At 40.7% G+C, this 16,165-nt stretch overlaps 1 protein-coding gene across 1 annotated transcript in view; it reads right to left on the bottom strand.

The window, feature by feature from the left end:
* Window positions 1-1,478: 1,478 nt before the first annotated feature.
* The window catches only part of kcnh2b (potassium voltage-gated channel, subfamily H (eag-related), member 2b), a gene marked incomplete at its 3' end in the record, with an annotated part of 51,613 nt that continues 36,926 nt past the window's right edge, over window positions 1,479-16,165 (bottom strand). The window contains exons 2-5 of the mRNA XM_034234711.1: window positions 3,600-3,755; window positions 2,647-2,860; window positions 1,776-2,095; window positions 1,479-1,690 (exon numbers count right to left, since the gene is read on the bottom strand). Of these exons, the coding sequence (XP_034090602.1) occupies window positions 1,479-1,690; window positions 1,776-2,095; window positions 2,647-2,860; window positions 3,600-3,755 (902 nt within the window). The remainder of the gene's footprint in view (window positions 1,691-1,775; window positions 2,096-2,646; window positions 2,861-3,599; window positions 3,756-16,165) is intronic.

The following is a 16,165-nucleotide window of genomic DNA, read 5'->3' as shown; positions in this document are numbered from 1 at the left end:
GAGACATGTTAAAACAAGACTAAAAAACCATGCCGACACAATACAGGTCTTCACTGGCCGCATATAAATGTTTAAATACAAAGAAAATAACATCTGAGGCCAACTTTCATGCTGCTGCAACAAAAACATGTATATCTTATCTTATCTTTCTTAACTCAGACAGTAACAATTGAAATGTCATGATCTTGCTAATTAAAATCCTGCAAAAACAAACACATTTAGACCTGTTTTGTTGCATGCTCTGAGGTTTTGTATTTCCGCATGTGAGAATACAATTTGCAAGGATGTTTCAATATTTTCGCTTTATTCTGCATTCACTGTGTATTTCCCAATTTAGAATCCTCTGATTGCACAAAGTGCCATAAAATCCAGTACAATGAAAGAAAAATAATTAGGGAAACTCGAGGGTGAATACCCGGATACAATATTTTAGAAAAATCAATTCCCTTCCACTTTCTGACATGTGTGAAGAAGCTTATGGCAAACGTTTTGCTATAATTGTTTCACCTGCTGTTCACCATAGTCAACTGAATCCCACAGGAGGTATTGGCTTTATAAAAAACTGAGTTAACAGATTGGTATTTGATTTAACTGATTTACAGGAAGCAGTTTGATGAGAAGCCAAAAGTCTGAGACCTTTCTGCTGTGAACGCACAAACATGAACTGACAGATAGGAAGTTTTAAGTAAGTCACTTCTCAAAAAAGACAGAAAGTGAACGAGAGTGTCGCTCACTCAAAACAAATATATATAACTATAGGTTTGAGAAAAATAGACACCTGGTAAAATGATAAGTTATAATTAGACTATCCTTTCCTCCAGAAGTCAGATATGGTCTCCTCTTCTGTGTCTCCTCAACTGAATTACTTTGGTAAATGTTTTTTAAGCAGATGTAGAAAGAACCCCAGGTGGTGGCTAAACACAAATTACTTTTAATACAACAATTACACAGGGATAACAGTCCTCCCATATTTGTTGCAATTAACTTATATTCTATTTCGTAAAGCCAAATGCAGTAAGCTATTGGAGATGTCCACACTGATACTGTAATCAGGAGTGAGACACAACTTCTGCCAGAGAGCATTTAGTGTTTACAGCCTAGAGTGGAATTCTGCTTCACCTGTCCCATAAGTCCTTTCTCTGTTACTCTGAAGTCAATTACCAGTAATTGGAATACCGCCACACCACTATCTCATCAGAGCTCAATCAATCTCATTATCATTTGCTTGAGCTGGTGCAACAAAGCCTTATCTCCCCAGGAGGATGTGTCAGATTAAAGCGAGTGGAAGTAGCTGGGAGTCGCTAAGTGCATTAGCTAATGTCCAAGAGCAGTTAAACACAAGTCGAAGGCTATTCAGTACATTTCCCCTGAGCTTAAAGTTAGCTATGGACCAGATTGGTTCAGGCCAACATCGTCACAAATGACACAATCACAACCTTTCACCATGCGTTGTACTCCACACACAAACTGTGTCCTACCTGTGTGACTTTCTCTGTGACGTGGTGCGTTCGGTCGATGAGTTTGCAGGGAGCTGTGATGTCCATCTCCCCGGAGGGCAGGGCGATGAGAGGGTCAGCTTTGAAATCCACAAAGTTGAGGGTGATGTGCGGGATTTTGGAAATGGCGCGGTAACGCATGAGGTCCGAGTCCGACGTGGAGTTCAAGATGTTCGCCTTACTGTTTACTGCACCTGCAAACACACACGGATAGTAATGTAAAAATGGAAGGGGATACAATACAAAAGGCTGTGTGTTTCTCCAGCTGCTCTTCCTCACCAGTGCTGCCCGGCCGGATACTGGTTTGGCGGTTCTTTCTGTCCCAGTCCGGCCTCATGGCCTCGATCTCGTCTACGGAGGACGCTCGACGCATGCTGTGAAAGCTCTCCCGCGAGCGGCTGTGACTTAGAGAACAATTGGAGCCTGAGGCGTCCTGGTTTAAGCTGAGGCGGTGGTGGGGCGCTACGCAGGGGGACGACTGGGCGACGGGACCCAGGTGGGATCTTTGGGGAGCTGGATGAGGGCGTAAAGGAGGGTCAGGGCCCAGTAAAGTTTGCTGGTCCTCCTGACGGTCTTCTGGCCAACTCTGTAGAGCTGACCTAGGAAACAGAAAAGGACATCATGCGTATTAACCTCTGGCTTTAAGGGAAGGTGGCTAAATAGCAATAAAGAATTAAGCACATTTTGGCCTGGGAAGAACTGTCATGGAAGTATTTACAAAAGGTCCCCTGACCTCTCACTTTAAGATATGTTAGGCCTCATTTTAATGTATTGGGACCATATTTAGTTTTAGCTCTAGGATAGTTGTACCTTCGCTTGACCACTGAGATGTGGTGTATTCTAATTTCTTCTAATTTGTGCCGTATTCTAATTGATAGGATTTTTCCCCCATTATATTCACAACAAAAGTGAATTTTGGAGGGTTCATTTTAAGGACACTTAAAATCTAAATAAGGTAAAAGTTTGTTATTAAAAAAAATCCACACTAAAGCCATGAGGATTGCAGTACATTTTAAGGTAAGAATTCAAGTATAAATAAAGTACCAAGCTCAAATTCCTGTGCATAAACCCTAGGATTCATAATCAGTATTTGGATGAAGGTGCTGCTAACCCACCTCTAGGTCTCATGCATGTCTTTCATAGGGCCTACCTGCTTCCACTGATATGATCCTGGTGGTTGAGTGGCAAACAAGGAAGAGGAAGGTACTCCCCCAGGCCTAAGGACTCGTGACTGTGGTTGTCTGAAGGTACCGGCAGGGGTGTAGCAGTGGGGACTTTAGCCTCCTCTGAGACGTCCAAAGACACTTTACTGTTGGACAAGGAGCGCAGATTGGGGAGACGCAGCTTGAAGCCTCGTGGACGTCCTGCAGGAGAAGAGATGGGAAGATGGGGGGAAAGGATGAGTTGCCAGTGTATCAGGTGGATTGTTACACTGCGCCACGAAGGGGGATATGGAGTAGGGAAACGTTGAGTCTAAAAGACATTCAAAATACTCCTTTTTAAAAAATCCACAGGAATCTGGGAGATTTTTTGGTTGAAGCCACAAAGTTAATATATCAAGAAATCTGGTTAATATTATAACTGGACTACTTCAGATGTTTTCCCCAAGAGTTATCCCTCTACAATATTAAGTGCATCAAACCGTCTCCAAAAAAATACCCAGGATTTACAGGAATAGAATTACTTATCATGAAAAAAGACATCAACGGATGATCCGGGTGAATTGGAGTGACGGTTGTCACTTTTCACTGGTTGATCATACTAAGACCACTTTAGTTATTGAAAATGGAAAGTAAATGGACAGACGGTGCTTGAATGGTTTTAAGCGTTGTTGTGTGTCAGTAAAAAGGCAACCTACTATACTCTTTTGTACCACTTCTCTTTGTTTCTCACTGAGCTTTTTTTAATGAAATAAATGGAAAAATGTTCAGATATACAGTACTAACAGTGAATGATGAAAAACAGGGATATACTGTAGAACAATGAGGAAAAACATGAAAATTGCTAAGGCATAAGGAATACTTTCTAACAAAAATTGTCCACGCTGTTTTGGTTAGCATAAAACGAGAAAACAACAAGTGAATGAGCCGAGTCAGTAGTTACCGGTGACAAGCCAGGTGGGCAGGCGGTGGTTTAGTTCCTGTTTGCGGGCCAGTTGTATTTCATCAGTCATGCCCTCAAAGTTGAGAATGAACATGATCACCACGCCATCTTCGTTCTTCACTGGCACCACGTCCACTATACACAGGAAGCACTGACCTGCGTGGGAAGAGAGGAAGAGAAAACTCAGTCAGACTGATTGTATTTGGTGGAAGCTTGTATCCAGAACCTCTGTCACTGCCAAAAGAGTATATGGTTTCAGAATTGGGATTAAAATGTCAGACCCTGGGAAAGTGATTTTAGGTAACAGTGTAAGTGCAGATAGCAACAGAATGCTCATTCACACACAAAACATACATTGAATTGTTGTTCAAATGACAATTAAAACAACCATTCTTTATTCTACACGCTAGAAAGGAAGTCAAAAATAAGCTGCTATTCTAGACACACACACACCTTAATTTAGAACAGTGAATCAATCACAAAATCAATGCAGCTAATGACAAAGGTCATATAGATAATCGTGAAGCGCACGAGTTAATCGTTGGTTTTTACATTTGAAAGCAGGAGGAATGACGAACAATAAAAAAAAAGGTGTTCAAATATCCTCTCACATTCTTCAGCACCTGGCTGTGATTGGTCCTATCTCTTACCTGGGCAGTGGTGGTCAGTTACAACATAAAAAATGAACCGGCAGTTTTTGCAATAAGGAGCGTCTATATCCAAAATGTAATGTTGTACAAGCCAACATGCAGTGTGTATACTGCACGACTGCCTCGATCACCCTCCCGCCTATCATTCATCTCACATCATCACAGGAGAGTGGGCTGAAATCCGATTGGACAACAGCATAATCCCAACACAGGAGGGGGAAAAATGTGAAACACAGGGAATACTAAGAGATTACACCATCTGGCAGAGTGTGTGTATATGTGTGTATGTGCACATGTGTACAGTAGGTAGTCATAAGTAAAGCTGCTTTAAACAGCTCTACAGCCTTATAAAGTACAGACATGCGTCACCATTTTAAAATGTTTTAGTCTTTAGGTTTGTATGACAAGATGTTGTTAGAACAACAGAGAATGACAGCGTTAAAAAGTACCTTGAAGAAGAATGCAAAAAAATAACATTAAGCATTTAATAAAATTAGGCAGAGCAGGTTTTCTTAAGGAGATTTGGACATGTTTCGGGGAAAAACAGCAAAAATAATTAAACTAAAATATCTCATATTGTCAAACAAATGTAATTGGATTAATGGATTCCTGCCCTGATTCTAATGACTGTCACATTAACAGTAATCTTACAACACTAGTCCTCCGTCTGAAGAGCTTTTATTTTTGATCCTCTTTTGCTAGGTGCATCACGTTCTTGGAACTGTTGTACAGAACATGGAAGACAACACCTCAGAAACACTTTGGAGTTATTACAGGGAGTCATTCCCAGAAGCAGCCGCAGTTTATTTACTCAGCAGCCTCCCAAACTGTAAAAGCAACAAGCCGTGAGTGTGTGTGTGTTCCTGTAAAGACACAGTGCTGTGTTTTGTGGATGGCAGATGTGATTTTTACACACACACACCCACACACATACCCACACGCACACATACCCACACACACACCAATCCAGGATTAAATGTCAACACAAGAGGATTTAACTACAGTTCATTCTTAAAGTCCAATAAATTATAAAACAAAGTTTTTATTGTCAGTTCTAAGAAGTCTAGAACACTGAGGTCACTCGTGGTCATGTTCCAATTCTCTGATCTGTTGTCCAATAATCATTCATCCATGCACACACATATTTTAAGCACATGAAAGATGTTGATGTTGTTGACCATCCTACTTATTTCCCTCCGAGAGCATCAGAAAATGATTGATCTCCGAGGTTTACAGTTCAAACAATATTTCAACAGAATGCTCCGCTTGGATATCTTCCAATTCAGTTTGTAGTAGCTGATAATCTGATTCAGGGTCTGTGCTTTATGGAGCTTGGGGAGATTATCACAATGCACTAAAACACATCCAAAAAAGCACAGAGTGCAGACTGCTCATGTCGGACCATGTAAGGTCCATTGATTATACAACACAGTATGCAGCTAGAGGGGAAAACAGAATGCCAAACTTTTTTCTTTAGAAAGCTTGGAACAAAAGGGTTTGCACCAAAACAATAGCTCTGTCTATTGTAGATGCTATTGCTTTTGTAAATGAGTGAGAAACTGAGACCGTGTATCAGTTGTCAGGCTAGATTATTGGACATTCAAAAAAGACATTGGCAAAAAAAGACTGCTATCACTTTAGCAAAAAATGTCTCTGAGTATAATAAACTATTTAACTCTCAACTTCATATTGTCTGCCAGGAAGGATTCAAGTTTATATTCAGGGATTCAAAAACAACTAGCCCTTAGCTATAACACCCAATCAGCCATGTGGATTTGCTGAGGCTCTTTACAATCTACAGAATGACTGACGTTGTATAACTGAAATTAGGCATCTAGCAAGCAAGAAAGGATATGTGAAATTAATGCAAGGCAGAAATAGATGAAGACAAAGGCTAAAAAATATGGGACAAAAGGTGGAATGGCTGCTAAACTGAAGAATAATATACATAATGGAAAAAGAGGGGAAAGAGCAAAAAAAGGATGGAAAGAGAAGTGGAAAAAGGGGCATTGAAAGAGAATCCATAATAAAAACATGATTAGACTATCTACTCGGTGTGATTATAACTGAGAGAAACCAGCGTACTGTAAAGGGAAGGTGGGAAGAATAAACTCTTCAGGAACATCTTTCTTCCAGCTGAGCAGGAGATGAGAGGATTAGAGAGCAGTAAACAGAGGCGACAAGCCCCTGATTAACCTGATGTAAAACACCATATAACGCCTTCCTGAAACTGCCTTCACTGCCACAGAGCATCCTGCAATGTGCTGCTGGATTAGAAATTAGAAGCATAATCTCAGAGCAAGTGGATTAAGGAGAAAAATATTAGAGATTGATAAACCAGCAAAATCCTCCCAAAGAGTCTAAGAGTCCCTTGGTTTAGAATGACATACAAATATCTACCATATCAGAGTTACCTACTGTATTTTAATTATAATAGATTCAGTATTTATAAAAAGTATATATTATTTTATGAATGACTTTCTGCAAACTACTATAGCCAAAATATGCTGTTTTAGATGTTCTTAAATATTTGTTAAATCATGATACATGCCTATTTATAAAATAATGTTTATTGTTGTTAGTATCAATGTAGTTCTGTTGATTCTTGACGTTTTTTTCTCTTTCTACTTCCTCAGAAATTGAGTGAATCCAATGTAGAAATGTTTAAGTGAACATGTAGAAGAGTTGCGTATACAGCATGTGCACTTATACAAAATCAAAGTCGCACTGTAAACATAAATGTACAAAGATCTTGACATTAAGCAACAAACTATTTTGTTCAGGCACTGCACCTGGTGAGTGACAGTCCATGCCAGTCAATTCAGCACTATAGACTTCTTGGTTTCCCATTTACTTTAACTGAATGCTGATGGAAAATAAGGACTGTTTTCAAAAGGTTTGAAAGGGTGACAGCATTTCAGCATAAGCCCCAAAACACTTTATCAATACCATCTGGAGCATGGGGGCTTCCCTGTGCAGCTGCGCATCCACTCCCCCTGCTGGACAACAGCGCTCTCTGCACACTTGTACATCACAGGCTACAGAAAAATATAATGAGTGAATTCGTGAAGCTGATAATCACCATCTTAGAAAAAAATGGGAACATGCCAGCTTTCCAGAGCACAAAATATAGTCCAGCTTTTAATACTGTACGTTTTTGTCAAAGAGTGTCACTTACATAACCCACAGCTGTTGCTACTCACGCACAATGTGAATGGGTGTGTTTATTCTATGTGAGTGCTAGTACAGTACGTATCGGTGTTTCCATCAGGACCGGGATTCCATATCTGAAAATCACAAGTTCATGGATACTGTCCATTAATAACAATTGAAAGGGGGGGGGCATGTGTCTGTGAGATGTATGAGGATGAGGATGTGAGATTTTACTCAGCCGCTCTGTTCTGTATCACTCACACATACACACACACGGTGACAAAGTGACAGAGGAGATTCTCATTCACGGACACATTCTCATTCACGGACACATTCTCCTCCGCTCCATCACTCTTTGGCGGGAAAGAAAAAGTGCAGATCTTCATATCCACTGAGACGGCTTTAAATATTCTGCAAGCCGACTGGCTAGAGGCCAACTGGATAAGCTCGATGTGTTCCTGGTTATATTCAGAGCCAGGGAAACGCTGCTTGAATCCAAAACACTCAAGTCACGCTGACAAAGCCCTTGCGTAATTGCCTGAAAGTGTCATTCATCACAAGGAAAATACAATAAAGAAAGTGGAATTAAATAAGAATGGCACTGGATAGGCATCACAGGATCTCAACCAATCAATCTGTACATGACTGAAGAATATGTAGGCAACAGGACACGGACAGGATTCTTGGTATCAGCTGCATATTTTAGCCCGACCATCTCGTTTCGGCGGGTTTTGGTTGTATTTAGGTTAAAAGTCTGTGTGGAGAGCAAAAGATTGATTATTAAGGAGTGTGAATTATGCTCTTGTGTGCACTCTATGACCTCTGAGCTGCTGGAAGTGAGCATTAGAAAAAGGGAATTTCCCTTTGGACATTAAGAGTATTTACTTTTGTTTCATTAGTTAGAACGAGGCCTGATCGACCTGACCCCGTCTCATCCTGAGAGGGAGTCCCTGCAGCACCCTGAGTCATTTCCTGTTACCTTGATCACTTTCTGAGGTCGACTGTTTGAGGGCAGAAAGGTAGGATGATCTATTACTGTGTGCACGCCGCACATGAAATGCATCTGAACCAGAATGCACCGGCTTCCTTAATTACCTTTATATTAATCACTGTGCAAGCACAAGGAATACACAATGAAAGTGGAGGTTAATGGATTATATTGACAGGATTCACATCATTATTTAAATTGTTGTAGCTACACTTGAGGTAATAAATGATAATTGTAACGCCCACTTAACAAGTACATTACAGTAGAACATATTAAGAGTGGTAAATTAAACAATATAAGGATCATGTTATCGGGGGAAATACCCTTAGGTTGTTTACTAAGCTTGTTCTGGACGTATTACGTCTACAGAATTATTATTAAATCTCTATGTTCCATGTACAGCATTAATAACTAGTCCTAGTTAACCACTAGGTGGCATGGCACAACTATTTTGTCCTTGTTATTCTTATGAGGTTATATGCTACACACAGCTCCAAACACACTGCTGTAAGTATTTCCTGCAAAAAGGAATGCAAAAGGAATGTATGTGGCCCTACACCTCAGCTCTATGTCATGATCTGTCTGTGTTTTGTCTTGTCTTTTTCTGTCTTTGGTTTCATGTTTTATTTTGAAGAGTGTTCACCCCCTGTCTTGCCTGTTGCTTTCTGTCTGTTTTCCCTCCTACCTAATTACCCGATTGTGTTCACCTGTGGCCCCTGTGTTTTCTCCTCCCTCCTCACCTGTGTCTTGTTTGTGTGATTAGTCTTGTGTGTATTTAAGTTCTGGTTTTTCTGTCTGTCATTGTTGGTTCATTGTTTGTCTTTGACTGTGTCACGGGGTAGGGTTCTGTTTCTTACGCTTTGGCCTTGAAAGAAAGGTATTTTTTCGTTCCTTGGAATAAAGGTTTTTCGTTGAAATCTGCATTTGGGTCCTGCCTGCTTCACTCAACCCTGACCCTCTAGGCCTCGTACAGGTGTGTTATCCTGAGCGGCTCGGCAGGGAGTTGGATGACAGAATGGAAAAATAAATTGGAGTGTGTGTGCTTGTGTGCACTTGGCATCCGCCTGGGTGTCTGAATGTCATACAGACAGTTAACATTGGTGTTGCAACCCCCTGTCCCTCTGATCTTGGCTACCAGCTGTCTGCTGATAAGTGATGTAATATTACTCAATTTTTCAACATTGAAACCACACACACAAACACAGAGATGTCACGTGGCTGACCCGCTGATCATTGTTTTAGATTGCTTCTCGATGATAATCGTGGAAGAACAAATTACTCCAGACAATACTTCAATAGAGACAAACTCCCAACTGTTGAGCTGTGTGTTTATGTGACACGGTGGTAGCTGGATTGAAATAAGTTGTTCTGGTGTGCGAGTCTGTTCTTACGTCTTAGTTTGCGTCTGTACTGTCCATGCTTTTTAGGAACTGTGGTGTATGTTTCTGATACATTGAGTCACTTTGTTTGTTTGTCCGCCCTCTGTTGGTAGGAAATAAGAAATGAACGCCGGTGGAGCTGTTGTCCATGATTGATGCCGTAAAGCTGAGGGAGCGGGGTGGCTGAGGAGTGACAGAGCTCCAGTCTGACAGAGGGGATCCATTAAAGCAGCTGTCTGTCCCAGAGGGCACCTGCCCCGGATAAAGAATGAGTTTTGCTCCTGAATGGGGCCCCGGAGTTTATTCACAAATCTTAAGGTGGATGCCTGAATTGGCAAGGCAAGGCAAGGCAAGGCAAGTTTATTTATATAGCACTTTTCAACACAAGGCAATTCAAAGTGCTTTACAAAACATGAAAGACATTAAGAAAAGGGCATTTAAAATCAGTCATTAAAAAGAAAAGCTAATAAAATAAACATTAAAAGAAAAAATACATGGATACAAGTTACAGTGCAGTTTAAGATATGAATAGTTCAATTAAAAGCAGCGACAAAAAGAAAAGTCTTCAGCCTGGATTTAAAAGTAGTAAGAGTTGCAGCGGACCTGCAGGTTTCTGGGAGTTTGTTCCAGATATTTGGAGCATAATAACTGAACGCTGCTTTACCATGTTTAGTTCTGACTCTGGGGACAGAAAGCTGACCAGTGGTAAAGACATGAACTACTTCAAAATAAAGGTTACTTTAAGAAATTCAATAAAGTATTAGTGAGGATAATCTTTACATAGTCTAATTTCCTGCCATTTCAAAAAAATCCAAGATAGTAGTGTTCATTTGACTGAAAACATCAAAATGAAACAGCAAGCAGGAATTGAAGATGGTTTTTCAATAGCCAACTGCAATCTGATAAGTAGAGCTGCGGCTGTTGAAAGCAATATCTTACTAGTTTGGTAATGCAATAAATTGTATGTATTGTATTTGTTTCTGGGAAACACTCAGTGACAGTACATCATCTTCTATTTGTTTTACAACAAGATCAATACAAAAATATTTATTTCATACAGGAAAAATAATGTTATATAATTATTGCCCTTGATGGAACCCATCCCTTTCTCTACTCCATACTATGAGTGCAAAGTTCATCAGAAAAGCTTGTTTCCAATCAACAGCACTCTCTTCATCAGCCTCCAGTCTCTTCCTCCACACCCTTCTCTATTGACAGGATTGGGAAATGAGAGAATGAAGTAATGGAAGGAAGTTCATTGATCACAGATTGAGGCCTTTCATTAGCACTCGCGCTTGATCGACACACCCATAGTAACCAGAGAGAGGAGGAGTGAGGGGAGAGAAGGCGGCCTTCAAGAGAAGGAGCAGCAACCTAACTCCACTTAGAATTTGAAAATTAAAAAAAGATCATCAAACTGTACATCAGGCAACAATGATCATTTGTCAACCAATGAATTGCAATTGGAACTGCTTCCAAAAATGTATCCTTTTCCGATGTGGCGTCTTGCTCACAGAAATATTGATAAAGTGGACACGAAAACGGACCTGTCATGCTCCAGTTACAGATCACTTTATATGGCAGAACTGAGTATACTCCTCAGAAAACTCAATGAATATAAATTCCTTTCCGATGGACCAATTACAGAACAGGCCTACCTGGCATCAGACGCAGGGAGACAAGTGGTCAGGAGTGACATAAAGACACTCAGGAAACTAGCCTATAAACAATGTGAAAATGGCCTTTAAGAGATGCACTACGACCAATAGGACCGATTTTGCAAAACCATTATACAAAAACATAAAATATATTGTCCTTTATCACCAGAGTTGGGTGTAACTCTTCAAAAGTAACGCGTTACTGTAATAATAATACTTGTGTCGGTAACGGAGTAGTGTAACGCGTTACTTTTGTAATTCAGTAATCACACTACAGTTACTAACATTGCCCCGACACGCGTTACTTCGTTACTTTTATAAAATAATCACACTCACTGACAGACAAGAGGGGTTTCCGCCGCAGGTTTATATACATGTAGGCCTATGTTATCTGCGCGACTTGCGAGACCACATCTCCACGTGCAGTGCTGCATAAACATGGCTGAGTCTTTTCATCTGTAAACTCCCTCACGGGGCCGCTCTCTCTCTTTTGTCGATCGCCCTCCCACGTGTGAACAGTTCAATGTCCCGCTTCATTGTAGGAATTCTGCCATGTCTCTACCACTTTAGTTTGACCATCTCTGTTACTAAGTTATGGAATACTAAATAAATAAGTAATTAGATACCTTACCATTACTGCGCTCATAAAGAATGATAAGAATAATGCGTCTTGAACTGGTTTAATTAATTAGTGTCTTGACGTTTCACATACTGTTAGCTTGTTGTGGTAGGCTGGTAGCCTATTTTAGAGCATATAAAAAGAAAGACTTGTGTTATGTCTTCCTTAATGCAATAGTAATTGGGGGTGCAAGTGGAGTCTCGCAGAGGCAAAACTGTGGCGCGCTTACACTGTAGGTGCGCCGCAGTCTGCGTGATCTGCCTGTAGCGAGGGGCGGGCCGGCCCTGCGAGTAAAGTAACGAGTAAAGTAACGAGTAAAGTAACGAGTTACTTTATGTAGAGAGTAACGAAGTAGTGTAATATATTACCTTTTTAAAAAGTAATATGTAATATATTACTTTTTTTTAGTAACGACCCCATCTCTGTTTATCACAGATATCAATATATGTCTATTTGTCGTCCAACATATTGCAAGAAATGTTCACACACATGGTTAAATAATGTCTGAATTTAGAAACAAAATCTCCAGTACAGAGTTAGTCCAACTGACAAGTATCATTTTATAATTTTAAACTAATGATATCATCAATAATTCATTATTTGTATAGTTAATATCATCATTTATTGTAAGCCTTACTTATGTTTAAATGATTTGTTCATAGAATACTGTCTGTCTTTATACTATGTGTGTGTTTCCTGCTGAAGAATTTAAAATCATATGAGGCTGGGTTAAGAGTCACTCACAGAAGGACGATGTGTACAAAAAATATCTAAATATTTTTTGTGTTTCTAAAAAAAACAGCATGAAGCAGAAACAAACACAAAAGATACGCACATGTTTTAAACAAGGAGAATATCTGACACAGCACAGGGTGGGCTGTGGGTGCCTTCAGGTTCCTTACTTCACGTGACAGTATAATAAGCCAGGCGTGAAGGATCAACCACCAAGATGTCTAAATGTCTCTACCAGTGACACTGTTGGAGCCGCGGTGTCGAACACACACAGCAGAGTGGGCTGGATGTCGGTTTCAGTTATATGTCTGTTCGGTTCTGGGTTTACAAAATAAACCTTTTGTAAACTGTTACGCTGACTCCCTCATTTTTTATTGGTTGTATGTTATTGTCTCCAGGTCCCCTAGACCTTAGTGGAGACGTAACGAATGGGGGATCGTCTGGGATATCTATTTTCCTGAGCTAAAAACAACCACTAATTGAGAAGTCATTGTAGGTGTTGTACATAGGCTGAAAAATGGGTTTTGACTTACAGGACTTTATTGAAAGTCCAAGTGTTGATAAGTTGTATTCCTGTCGCAAAGATCACATGTTATGTATTGCAGCTCACTTTAACATTTCAGTAGACAAGTATAAAGTAAAAAAAGAGATAAGAGAGAAAATCCTGCAAAAACTGGAGGAGTTAGGTAAGTCTGGGGTACCCTGTACATTTCTCACCACGTAGCTAACTAATGTTTAGACACACTAGGTTAGCGGATTGTTGCCACCCCTGTATATTGTTTTGTCAAAGTCTTTGTAGTTTAGTTAGTGAGGGTTTTTGTTTGAGTTTTGGTTTCAAAGGATAGATGTAGAGATAGGCCTGGTTTTGTTATGCTTGTTTCTTTTGATTGGCGCAATCCTTTGACTCCTCCTCCTCCTCCTCCTCACCAACTAAGGTTTCAGTTATATGTCTGTTCGGTTCTGGGTTTACAAAATAAACCTTGTGTAAACTGTTACGCTGACTCCCGCATAATTATTGGTTGTATGTTATTGTCTCCAGGTCCCCTAGACCAGGGGTGCCCAACCAGTCGATCGCGATCGACCGGTCGATCGCGAGGAGATTCCCAGTCGATCGCGAGATGTGTCTACAAATAGAACAACAACATTCTGTTTTATCGTTAATGTCCTGTAATATAATCTTCCTGTGCCAGAATAATGCACATGAACGCATCAAAGCTTTGTGATTGGCCGGCGTGACATCACGTGTCGGGGCGTGGCTGGTGGGAAGTGGGCACTATTTCGCTGACGTTGTCCGTGTCAACAGGACACAACTGTGTAACTTCAGATCTGAGTTGTCTTATTATTAGTAAGCCTAATTTATACTTTTGTAGCAACACTATTTTTATATAATGGCAAAGAAAGGGTTCAGAGTCTTTCTTTTTTCCCTGTGTCATATGTGGCAGCACTGTTCAATGTTTCTTGAAAACATTACCCACTGTAGTATGTGGTCTGAATAAACTCCAACTCTGTATCAACAACATTGTTGTGTAACTTCAGTTAAATACTTGTATGTGTGTAGATTAGAAAGAGGTAAGATAAAGGATCTGCAGTATGTTATGAAGTATTAATCGTGCAAAGGTCAGTTTTATACAAGTAGAAGTGTGTATTTACCTGGTAGTAGGCTGTCAGTAATGGCTACGCCTCTCTATTTGGACTGGTAGATCTCGGCAGACTGGCAACTTTAAAAGTAGCTCTCGGTTCAAAAAAGGTTGGGCACCCCTGCCCTAGACCTTAGTGGGGACGTAACAAATGGGGACTCGTCCGGGATTTGAACCCGGGACCTCTCGCAGAGGAGTTAAATATTCTTGTAATCCCAAGCATGTCATATCATATTGAAGATGATAGGTAAAGAGTATTAGCTACACCTAGAGTTGACAAGTTTAGTCCTGAAGCTCCTCCTGCAACGCTTCCTAGGTTTGAGGCTTTCTCTCCGGGTAGCTTAGGTGCAAGTAGTAATGCCAAACTAAAAGTTCGTCTTGCCCGTCTTCAGCTGGAGTTCCAGGAGAAGGAAATGGTGCGTAGAGCGGACTATGAACACAAACTGCAGATTCGCAAGATAGAAGCTGAGAAAGAAATCACGTTAAAGCGGCTTGAAGTTGATGCCCTGAGAATCTCTTCAGAGCAGACCTTTGAGAGGTCAATACCTTCGCATACAGTCTCTCACACAAAAAGTTTTGATGTTAGTAAAAATATTGCTTTGGTGCCAACTTTTAGAGAGTCAGAGGTTGACTCATATTTGTGTGCTTTTGAGAGAATTGCTACCACACTAGTCTGGCCTAAAGACATGTGGCCAATCCTACTTCAGTGCAAATTAGTAGGTAAGGCTCAGGAAGTGGTATCTTCACTTTCTTTGGAAGAAAGCTTGCAGTACGAAGTGCTTAACGAGTCGATCTTGTGTGCTTATGAGCTTGTGCCGGAGGCCTACAGACAAAAGTTCAGACACCATAAAAAGTCTGCTACCCAGACATTTGTTGAGTTTGCGCGAGAGAAGGGCATTCTCTTTGATAAATGGTGTGCGGCTAATGAAGTGATGGATCATTTTGAGAGTCTTCGTTAGTTACTTCTCTTGGAAGATTTTAAGAATTCTTTGCCTGAAAGGATGGTGATATTCTTAAATGAACAAAATGTCACTTCACTGGCTAAAGCAGCTGTTTTAGCGGATGAATTTATGCTCACTCACAAGACTGTGTTTTCTTCAGCCCTTGCGCCCAGATAAAGCTTCAATATCACAAACCGGAAGACTTGATCTTGGCCCAACAACTTTTGAAAGGTCTAGAGGACCACCATCACCTCCACGGGGGCCCCGTGAGTGTAGCTACTGCCATAAAACAGGACACCTTATTTCAGGGTGTCATTTCTTAAAGCGTAAGCAACAATTTCCGCAACGCTTTCAGACGCCACAAGGCATGGGACTCATTAAAGGAGTTTCCCTATCAGACATAGAAATGTCCCTGGAAGATGATGTACCTGATCCCTGTTTCAAACCCTTTATTTCCAAGGGCTTTGTTTCTTTAAGAGGGGATCCTAAAGACCAGCTGCCAGTACAGGTACTTAGGGACACAGGAGGTTCTCAGTCCATTATTAGAGAAGGCATCTTACCTTTAACCTCCAGATCATCATGTGGATCAAGTGCTGTTGTTCAAGGGGTAGGCATGACACTAGTTGCGGCTCCTTTGCACAATGTTTATATTCACTCATCTCTTGTCAAAGTATTCTTTAAAGTAGCTGTCCTCCCTGCCTTGCCCATCAAAGGTGTTGATTTCATCCTCAGTAATGACTTGGCTGGGGGCAAAGTTAACCCAGTACCTGAGGTCATTGATTCTCCTGATCTAAGTTTAGACGCAGAGA

Source organism: Gymnodraco acuticeps, unplaced genomic scaffold (genome assembly GCF_902827175.1).
Source record: "Gymnodraco acuticeps unplaced genomic scaffold, fGymAcu1.1, whole genome shotgun sequence".
In the NCBI taxonomy this organism is placed as follows: domain Eukaryota; kingdom Metazoa; phylum Chordata; class Actinopteri; order Perciformes; family Bathydraconidae; genus Gymnodraco; species Gymnodraco acuticeps.
The sequence above is the reverse complement of the archived record's forward strand: the minus strand, read 5'-3'. Positions and strand labels throughout refer to the sequence as shown.